Below are 11,069 nucleotides of genomic sequence, written 5' to 3'. Positions count from 1 at the left end.
GTGTTCAGATGTATGGTTTGTTCGAAGATGTGGGTTTGGTTAACCCACTCTCACCTTTGACATACATACAGGACCTGTTGGCTTTACTATATCAGTGAGAACAAAATAAAATACAGTTATTTTATGTTGAGGTAATGACATTTGGCAAATTATTTTATATAGCTAATAATAAGCACTGTAGACTAACACTAAAAAAACTTTTGAATTTTAAAAGTGAAAAACAGAAAACAAAATAAGTATGTTCAGTGGTGTAATGTAACGAATTAAAAATACTTCGGTACACGACATTTCCTAATTAAAATGTATACTTTTACTTCGATACATTTCCCCTAAGTATATCCGTTACTTACTACAAAATAGTCAGAAGAACACAGACTTAAGGAAAGCAGGTTTGACGAATCAGTGGTCTGGCGTTTGCAAGTTAGACTGACTCATAAAAACATCTTTACTTCTCAGGAGCAAACAAATGCGCGCTGCGCACAACCGCGAATGATTTCATTTCACACTCAAGCCGAGTCAGGGCCAGGGCCCAGGGGTGTGCGTTTCAGCATCGTCTGTGATATTATGGTAAGTGTTGTTGTAATGATGTGCCACCAACTATCACCAGCCACACAGAGTGCATGCACATTGATTTATTTGTCTATTAAAACTCAAAATTCTAGGAATTCTAAATTGTAGACTGCAAAAATCCTTCTGTATGCTTTTTACATTTATATAATTTCACGTAGGCTTAGTTAACTTGATCTATATCACACAAAGAGTACCGTTTTACTGCAGATGCATGAACACATTAAATAATAATTTTATGGAAGTTCAGTAAAGCAATAAATGACTTACATTTTATGCATACTATTGCTTGTTTTTGCTCAATTTTGCCAATGAAGATGGTTCCAAACAGATTACAGGACTGTTTTGCGTCTCTTAGCAATTAATGGAGTTTACTTATTGAATGAATCAGATTTTGAACGAATCGGTTGAATAAATGATTCACTCATTAACACATGGTGTTTCTCAATGTCAAGGAAGGATCCTCGGAAGCCAGTACTTCGAGGATGCTACATCATCGACATCCGTCGAAGGACTGTTCCAATGTCGACGATCCTCGGAATTTCAACCAAGGACTGAGTCCTTCGTTCGAAGAATATCCCAAACACAGGAAAGAATGCATATGTGTATCCTTCGCGCTCTTCGCGCTCTCAAATCACCCACAATCCTATGCGCGCAGCTTTGCTATCTAACGTTGGTTCAAAAATTAAAAAATGTCGAACGTTAACGTAGTCGGAGCATTAACGGTTTTTATTTACGTTACAAAACATTTGTTATAACTGTAGTAAATATAAGTAAAGTTTGACGTTTAAATGCCAGTACAAATTACTACTGTATTGATATTGTAAATTATACAAATACAAATGGTTAACTGAACCGGACCTGTCATTTAACAATTGGTTGCGTCATCGGCATTTCTTTTCTAAATAACTAGTTAAGTTGTCCAAAGTAATTTAATGATACCATTCACAGCGTTATTCACAACGGACCTTTACACTGATGTAATGATGCAATTACGTGCACTTGCTAGCCTGTTCCATTTACGTGTTCTCCGTATGCTAAAGAGGAGTCTCATCTAGCCTCTGAAGGAAGTGACTTGGAAGGATCAGTATCCTACCAAGGAAGTATCCTTGACATTGAGAAACGCCTACAGTCAAATTCTTTGTTTCTGAATGAATCAGCCATTTGAATGAATCAGTTGAATCTCAACGACTCTCTCATTAACATTCACTGTCACCTACTGGCGGTTTTAATTTCACATTTCGACCTTTTTTTTCATGTTTTAAATTATTTAAAATATAAATTTTCAAGGTTTTATGTTAATAACAAAACATGAGGCATATTTATAGATCTGTATCTGCAGTTTAAATGAATCCATGTGCCGTTTTTTGATACATAAACTTTGTAAATACATGCTATTTCAGATGCAGATTACATAAAAAAAAATTGTATACTGGAATGAAAGAAATTAAGTAATGGAAGAAGTTACCCAATAAAATTTGAAATGGAAGAAAAAATTAAAACTGAACACAATCTTATTTTGCTACTCAAGCTGTGTATGAACGCTCGCGGTGTGTGTGTGTGTGTATATATATGCTTCTTTTCCATTTTGCATTTACTTGTACTTTGAATACTTAAGTACATTTGAGACTTAAAAAATACTTTTTGTACTTAAATACAATAAATATCACATACTTTAAGTCTTTTACTCAATATATTAATAGTAATATTCCAAACAATGACTTCAACTTCCACCAAGGTCATTTTCTGGTAAGATATCTGTAATTTTACTTGAGTATGATTTTCTCGTACTTTATACACCAGTGAGTATGTTGCTATGTTTCAAAAACTATCAAAAGAAAAAACTAGTTAATTGAAATAAAGCTAAAATCAAATCTAATTAATAGGTGAAAAACTTTACAAATTTAAACCAAGGATAAGAGTGGCCTTGGCAATTAACTAAAATAAAGGACTAAATCAGACTAAATCAGAAATTAAAAGTTAAATAAAAATATTCTAAATAATAATAATAATACAGTGGAATTAACTAAATACAAAAGCACATACTAAATACAAAAGTAAAATTAAAATGAAAAGTGAAAATCTACCATATTATAATAGTATATAAATAATACTAAATTAACACTGGTCCTGGGCCCTGTGATAAGCAGGACCATTAAGGTCCTCTAAGGCAGTGGTTCTCAACATTTTTGAAGCCAAGAAGGTGACATCCCTATATTGTTCAAGTCTCAATATATCCCTTGGAGTTTAAGTGATTTCCTCTGGTACGAAAGTAGAACAAAAAAGCAGGACTGTCAATAGAATAGAATAGAATAGAAAAGTAGCTCTGTGAGTTTATAATTTTTTACTAATCAATTAAAAAAAAGATTTGTGTGGACAAATTCAAATATGAAATATTTTTACTTATTGTACATTTTGATTTATAGCGTTTTCAGGCACTTCTCTTAGATTGTTTTAGTATATTTAAATAATTTGAAGTTTACATTTACATTTTACATTTATCCAAAGCGACTTACAAATGAGGACAATGGAAGCAATCAAAATCAACAAAAGAGCAATGATATACAGAAATAGAATATAGCAAGCTACTGTTAGAGGTCTTTTTTGCTTTTGTTAATTGCATAATAATTCAAAAGAAAAACAAAAGATTAAATATTTTGTAGAATACAAAAAGGTTCAAAAGCTAGTTTAATAGCAATATCAATAAAGATTCTGTCCCGACCGCCTCAAATTTTACCCGTTCTTTCCAGATTTTGCAAATGCGTCTCCAAAGCATATTTAAGTAAACACTCTACAAAGAAAGATAACGCAGTGTAGATTTGACTGCACTCTGCGTGGTTACACAAAAACTAGGCGTTTCCGTTTGCACACCAAGATTGTCCTACTGCACCTTTCGTAGTTCCAGCTTCCTGTTTTCATTTGTCCTAGTTTGTCATACGATGAAGGCGTTCCATGCGCCTTAGTTCACTGCGATTAGTAGTTTTAAACTATAAAGGTCTAACAAAAACCCTGCAAAATGTCATCCAACAGTGGTATTCAAATCCCCAGCCGGCTGCCTTTGCTGTGCACTCACGATGGAGTGCTGTTACCGGGCTCGACCATGAGAATCAGCGTCGACACGGCGAGAAACATGCAGTTAGTCAAGAGCAGACTGCTGAAGGGCACCTCGCTAAAAAGCACCATCATCGGGGTTATTCCTAACACCAGAGACCCCGAGCATGACAGCGAAGAGCTCCCGTCTTTACACAGGTCAGAGACGCTGCACAACTGTCATTGAGTTTGCTTATGAAACCGTTTGAAGGAGGTCCCATAACGTTAGTCATTTGTTATGATTTTATGATACCAACAATGGGTAAAATTTAGTTTATAATGTGTCACTTTTGCATATTCACAGATTTCACTTTTTTCACTTTTTTTCCCCCATGGTAACGTTAACGTTTGTGATGACTGACATATATGGCAGATACAATGTTATGTTCACTGAACTTTGCCCTGAGAACCTGTAGTTGAATAATATTCAAAAGTAAACATTAAACTACATTTTTATTTATTTATTTCCTTGTTACATGTTACATACTACTAGCAGCAGTGTTTGTTTACTAGAATATTCGTTTGAGCAGAAGTTGGACTTTAACCTTGCTAGTCTCTGCTCTTTCAGCAATCAATGGCTGCCTCAAAGTAAAAAAGAAAAAAGAGAGAGAGAGAAAATTTAAGAATATAAAAAGCCAGAGCTTGTAAATGTAATGTAATTATATAAATATAAAATGTTAACAGTCATAGAAATGTTACAGTAAATGTGAACTTATCTGGCTATGCTCTACATGCTGGTTTAGAAAGCTATTTATCCTCCATACAAAATGGAGATCCTCCCCAGCAATCAAAAAATCTTAAAATGCTTATCCAATAATCATGAAAGCATTTCCAAGCAAGATTGTGATGCTGTCTATGTTGGCAACTCACTTGGTTTTAACTCACGACCAGCATTTCCAATATACAGTACTTAATATATGTACATTAACTCAGTCACATTTTAGCTTTTGTAATACACAATTTCAATGTCTAGAAGAATTGTAAACAGAAACATTGTTTTTATTTATAATCGTTATTCAGTATGTTCTGTGCTTCTGTTAGATGGCAGGGTTGGCATAAAACAAACCTTGGATTTCATAAATTAGATTTGAAAGGAAACAAACCCCAGGGCTCATTACTTTAATCTGTACTTCTGTCTTCTCAGTATTGGCACGGCAGGACTGGCAGTTCAGGTTGTGGGCAGCAACTGGCCAAAACCGCACTACACTTTGCTCATTACGGGGTTGTGTCGCTTTCGTGTGACCCAGCTGCTGAGAGAGAGACCCTTCCCCGTGGCCGAGGTGGAACAGCTTGACAAACTGGAGCAGTACACAGAGGGAGATCAGGCTGATGGAGAGCTGGGGGAGCTGTCACAGAGGTTCTACCAGGCAGCTGTACAGGTCAGGAGTAAAGGAACCTGCGTTTTTGTTTGTGTTATGATTCTGTTAATAGTTTAGAAAAATACCAGGCTATTGCCACAGCGTCCTGAAATCACAGATATTATTGTAATATATAATATAATATGTTCAAACTTTTTTTATATTTTTTAAGGATGTCTTATACGGTCACCGGTGATATATTCCTGTGATGGCTAAGCTAAATTTCTAAGCTACATTTCTATTTATATTTCGAATTACATTCTTCATTCTCACATGATCCTTCAGAAATCATTCTAATATGCTATTACATTTTTTTTCAGAGTTCTTTGATAAATAGAAAGTTCAAAAGTAACTGAAGTCTCTTGTAACATAAATGTCTAAATAAATAATAAATTAGTGCTGTCAAATGATTAATCGCGATTAATCACATCCAAAATAAGTTTATTTATGTTTACTGTGTGTGTGTGTGTGTATATATATATATATATATATATATATATATATATATATATATATATATATATATATAAATATATATATATATATATAAACACCCACATGCATGTGTATATTTCAGAAGAAAAATTTTATATATTAAATATACTTATTTATCATATAAATTATATTTAATATAAGTATAGACATGTAAATACATGTAAATATTTTTATAATATATACTATATGAGTGTGTATTTATATATACAAAATAAATATACACAGAACACACACACATATATTATGGATGTGATTAATCAAGATTAATCTTTTGACAGCACTAAATTAAATACATGCATAAATAATAAATCAGTCAATAATCTTGTCTCTTTCTCAAGACAAGACTTAAATGGCATCCAAAGTTTAAAAAAAGATATTGATAAGAGATATGAACAATAGTAATAATCAAGGCCATAATTTTGTCATGACTGAAGAAAAGATGAATGTGATTGTGAGTTTTTTTTCCCATTTGGCACCAGTCATCTATATAGTGAGTCATCATTTAAACACTGAATGAATATAAAGGCTTCATTCTTTGCCAAATGCTACAGCATGATTCATTGCATGTAGGCTTTTGATTCAGTGTATTGACAGTGTTATCTGTTCTCTCTTTGTCAAGCTGGTTGGGATGTTGGACATGTCAGTGCCTGTGGTGGCTAAACTCAGGCGGCTGTTGGAAAGTCTGCCCAGAGAAACCCTACCAGATGTCCTGGCCGCCATGATCCGCACTTCCAACAAAGAGAAACTGCAGGTGCAAATGATTTGCCTAGTGTGATCATACAACTAAATATGCCAGCATTTTGATGTATTTTTGTTTGTTGGCAGGTGCTGGATGCAGTAGACTTGGAAGAACGGTTTAAGAAGGCTCTTCCGCTGCTCACCAGACAAATTGAGGGGCTCAAGTTGCTGCAAAAGACCCGCAAACTCAGACCTGACGATGACAAGAGAGTAGGCCAACATCTGTTTCTCCTCTGCCTCATAAACACCCTCCTCCACACGTCCTGTTCTATCCTGTTCTGTCCTCCTTTCCCCTAGGTGTTGGCCATCCGTAAAGGTGGTGTGTTTCCAGGCCGTCAGTTCTCGCTGGATGAGGAGGAAGAGGATGAAGATGGGGATGACATGGCTATGCTGGAGAAGAAGGTGAAGGCAGCAGCTATGCCGGAAGCAGCACTGCGTGTGTGTGTCAAGGAGCTAAAACGGTACGTTCTGCTATTTTTTTTTTTAAGAGGAAACCACATGGTTATCTACGTGCTAGATGGCAAGGGACTTTTTCCTGACCAGTGACCCGCATCTGTTCTGTTTTTCTTAAATGTACTACAAAGAAGTCATTATCTTTACAGTTTAATTAATAAAACATTAGTGGCTCCCCCTGACAAAATGGTTCTTTCCAGGATTTCTTCCTCATCTACCTTCCGCATCTATCTCAGGGAATGTTTCTTCTTCTTCTTTTTTACACAGATTAAAAAAGATGCCACAGTCCATGCCAGAGTATGCTCTCACCCGCAACTATCTGGAGATGATGGTAGAGCTTCCCTGGAGCAAGAGCACTACAGGTTAGAAAGGAAAATCAAATAAAATACAATTAAAAACTAAACTAAAACAAAATATTTTTTTCCCATTTACATCCATCGTTGTTTTTTGAATGAAGTTTACTAATAGAATTGCTCACTTATGATTAATTATTAAACATATTTATGTCTAACCTTTAAGTAGTATATTATACTACATTTTATAGTTAATATAATGCTAAATATAATTAAATACATAGTATTTAATATGGCAATAAGGAATTTAGTTATTCCATCCATGCGTAATCCATCTTAAGATATTTAAACTAGTAAAAGTTTGGGTATTTAAAAAGTGTATATATATATGATATTATTTTATTATTATTATTTTTTTCTTGTAGATATTTTTTTACATCATGCATTAAATTGGTCAAAAGAGCAATAAAGACTTTTACACTGTTACAGTGTTCTGTTTCAAATAAATGTTGTTCTATTGCTCAGATAATCCTGGAAAAACTTATTGCTTAAAAAAATATTAGGCAGCACAACTGATTTAGCTTGTTTCTTGTTGCAGTCCACTCTTTGTAAATTTCCCCCACATTTTTGAATGTGTTTTGTTTCACAAACCTCTGCAGGATGCAGTTATCCCTATTGCTTGTACACTTTTTTCTACCACATCTTTTCCTTCCCTCCGCCTCTTTATTAATGTGCTTGGACACAGAGCTCTGTGAACAGCCAGCCTCTTTTGCAATGACCTTTTGTGTCTTGCCCTCCTTGTCCAAAGTATCAATGGCAGTCTTTTGGACAACGATCAAGTCAGCAGTCTTCCCCATGATTGTGTGGCCTACAGAACTAGACTGAGAGACCATTTAAAGGCCTTTGCAGGTGTTTTGAGTTAATCAGTTGATTAGAATGTGGCACCAGGTGTCTTCAATATTGAACCTTTTCACAATATTCTAATTTTCTGAGATACTGAATTTGGGATTTTCCTTAGTTCTTAGTTATAATCATCAAAATTAAAAGAAATAAACATTTGAAAAATATCAGTCTGTGTGTAATGAATGAATATAATAGACAAGTTTCACTTTTTGAACGGAATTAGTGAAATCAACTTTTTGATCATATTCTAATTATATGACCAGCACCTGTGTGTGTGTGTGTAAATATATATATATTTCTAAATGGCCTGTGTAATTGTTACCATAATATGTATAATAAACAAGTTGAATGTTTAAAAAAAGGTTTAATAGAATGTTAAATGGTGTATTTAAATAATTTGCTTTGAGTTGATTTAACTAAATATTTAAATAAAATAACAAATTTAATCTAACAGTTTGAAGGAGCCACCAGTAGAGGGAGACTTTTACCGCATTTTGTGAAACGAGTAGCTCTCAGAAAAAGATGTGGAGAGAGATTTGAACTGTTAACATGTGTGGCCACATGGAGGACGCTGAGAACTCAAGTAAAGCTAGAATGTTGGCCATATGTTGAGAAGCATTAAACATACATTTATATTCTTTAATGTTTTTTGTTTTGTAATTGTTCCATGTGCTGGATTGCAGCTAATTTTTAACTACTTACTTGCAAACTCATGTACAAAAATGTATGCATTACTTACTATACTAAGGTCATAGCAAGCCTTGAAATAAGATCTCTGACTATCCATGAGGGGCTCAAACAAACATGCACATGTGATTAAATGTGCACACACACACACACACACACTTCTGAATTTCCCTTGCTAGATGTGTAACTGGCCTTGGGGCTGGAATTCTGTTGGGAAAGTCTCATGTACATGAAGTCCATTTCACAGTGTTTTAAGCTCAGTGCTCGAGGGTGGGACTGCATTAGAAGAAAACTGATTTAGTGGTTTAGATCGGCGCTTGAAAGCTGGGAATAGAGAGGTCTGGCCTTACAGGAATGTTCTGCTGTAAATGCAGAATAGACAATCCATGATTTGTGAGAACCATAAAAAAATTCTGTGCCCAGTTTAGGTTTACTTTGAGACAGCCCCATGTATGTCTGTATCTTATTACATAAGGCAGTGGCAATGTATATGTCTTTGATAAAATACTCACATTCCTTTCAAAATGTTTACAGCATGCGTGCAATCAAGGGTGAAGCAATTGTGCATAGATATATATAGTAATTTACTATAAATTAATGACAAGAAAAGTAAATAAAGAAATTGTTTATGTATTTCAAGTTGTTGCGATTTCAAGCAATAATATGCATTATTTTGTTATTATTATTATTATTATTATAAATTACAGTTCAAATAGGGTCTGTAAAATTTTTTTTTATGTTTTTGGTCACCAAAAAAATAAAAAAAAATAAAAAAACAATATTCCTTTAACTGTTTTCTATTTGAATATATTTTAAAATATAATTTATTCCTGTGATGGCAAAGCTGAATTTTCAGCAGCCAACACTCCAGTCTTCTGTGACACATGATTCTTTAGAAATCTTTATAATATGCTGATTAGAGCTCAAGAACATTTATTATTATTATTAAAGCAAAAAAGTCAATATATTTGGTTCATTGATTAATATAAACAGAACAGCATTTATTTTAAATCGAAATAACTGTGTAACATTAAAAAATGTTTTTAGTTCTAAATTTAATGCATCCATGCTAAACAAAAGTATAAATATCTTTAAAAAGAAATCTTACTGAGCCCAAGCTATTGAACGGTTGTGTATATCTGCATTATTTGAACTCTCATCTCTGTTATTGTTGTCTAAACAGATTGCCTGGACATCCGTGCGGCACGGGTGCTCTTGGATAATGATCACTATGCCATGGAGAAGCTGAAGAGAAGGGTGCTGGAGTATCTGGCAGTGCGGCAGCTCAAGAGCACTCTTAAGGGTCCGATACTGTGTTTTGTAGGACCACCTGGTGTGGGAAAGACCAGCGTCGGGCGTTCCATTGCTCGCACTTTGGGTCGAGAGTTCCATCGCATTGCCTTAGGAGGAGTCTGTGATCAGTCTGACATCCGTGGCCACAGGTGAGAGGTCGTTATAAAGGTGTCACACTCTGATCTTCAAACACGTATGCTATATGATACATATAGTCTCAGTGTCAGACTGCTTAGAAGAAGAAACATTTTATATGCAAGTCAGACAGATAATTCTATTTTATGTAGGCTTTTCTTGGACAGCATAAAGTGTGTGGGAAGACTTCAGACTGATAATCAAAAGTCTGACTGCACATAAATATACACTATGGTTAAAAATTTGGGGTTTGGTAAGATTTTTAAAAAGTGTTTTTAAAAAGAAGAATCTTATGCATACCAAGGCTGCATTTGTTTGATCAAAACGTTATTTTGTGAAATATTTGTACAATTTAAAACAACAGTTTTCTTTTTTAATATATTTTAAAATGTCATTTATTCCTGTGATGGCAAATTTTCAGCAGCCTTTTCTACAGAGTTAGTGTCACATGATCGAGTCATTAAAATACGCTGATTTGGTGCTCAAGAATTTTTTTTATTATGATCATTTTTAAAACATGCTTAATATTCTTGTGTAAACTGATAGATTTTTCAGGATTCTTTAATGAATAAAAGAACAATATTTCTTAATATTTTTGTACTGATGTAAAATACTTTTCTCTCACTTTTGATCATATTATTGCTTCCTTGCATAATACAAGTATTGATTTCTTTCCAAAACAACAATACTAACCCCAAACCTTTGATAGTGTGTTAGTTTTGGACAATATGTTTAACCGTCAAACCGTCAAATCTTTAGCCTCCAAGATCACCGATAGTTTCATTGCTAGAAAGTGAACCAACTCCAGTGAATGGCTAAAAGCAACCTAATGTTTTAAATATGACTGAATTTGTTTTTAACATGATAACAATTTAATAGAAACATTGTAAGTTATTAATTATAATATAAAATTCCCTCAGTTATTCAAACAGTAGTTACAGAAAACGAGTAAAGAACATGAATCACCATCACCAATTTAAATCCTGCTCGAGTTTCTGCACTTTTAAAAAAACACTTCCGTTATAATCAGTGACGATGTCTAAACTGTATCATGAAT

General features: G+C 34.1%; 1 protein-coding gene across 1 annotated transcript in view; it reads left to right on the top strand.

Moving 5' to 3' along the window:
* Positions 1 to 3,470: 3,470 nt before the first annotated feature.
* Positions 3,471 to 11,069, top strand: part of LOC127977232 (lon protease homolog 2, peroxisomal) — a 19,866-nt gene continuing 12,267 nt past the window's right edge. Inside the window, exons 1-7 of the mRNA XM_052581968.1 lie at positions 3,471 to 3,816; positions 4,802 to 5,036; positions 6,130 to 6,261; positions 6,336 to 6,458; positions 6,546 to 6,709; positions 6,969 to 7,063; positions 9,768 to 10,026. Of these exons, the coding sequence (XP_052437928.1) occupies positions 3,584 to 3,816; positions 4,802 to 5,036; positions 6,130 to 6,261; positions 6,336 to 6,458; positions 6,546 to 6,709; positions 6,969 to 7,063; positions 9,768 to 10,026 (1,241 nt within the window). The 5' untranslated portion in view covers positions 3,471 to 3,583. The remainder of the gene's footprint in view (positions 3,817 to 4,801; positions 5,037 to 6,129; positions 6,262 to 6,335; positions 6,459 to 6,545; positions 6,710 to 6,968; positions 7,064 to 9,767; positions 10,027 to 11,069) is intronic.

The sequence above is a fragment of the Carassius gibelio genome, chromosome B18, assembly GCF_023724105.1.
Source record: "Carassius gibelio isolate Cgi1373 ecotype wild population from Czech Republic chromosome B18, carGib1.2-hapl.c, whole genome shotgun sequence".
NCBI classification, from domain to species: Eukaryota; Metazoa; Chordata; class Actinopteri; order Cypriniformes; family Cyprinidae; genus Carassius; species Carassius gibelio.
This window is presented reverse-complemented; position numbering and strand designations above follow the sequence as displayed.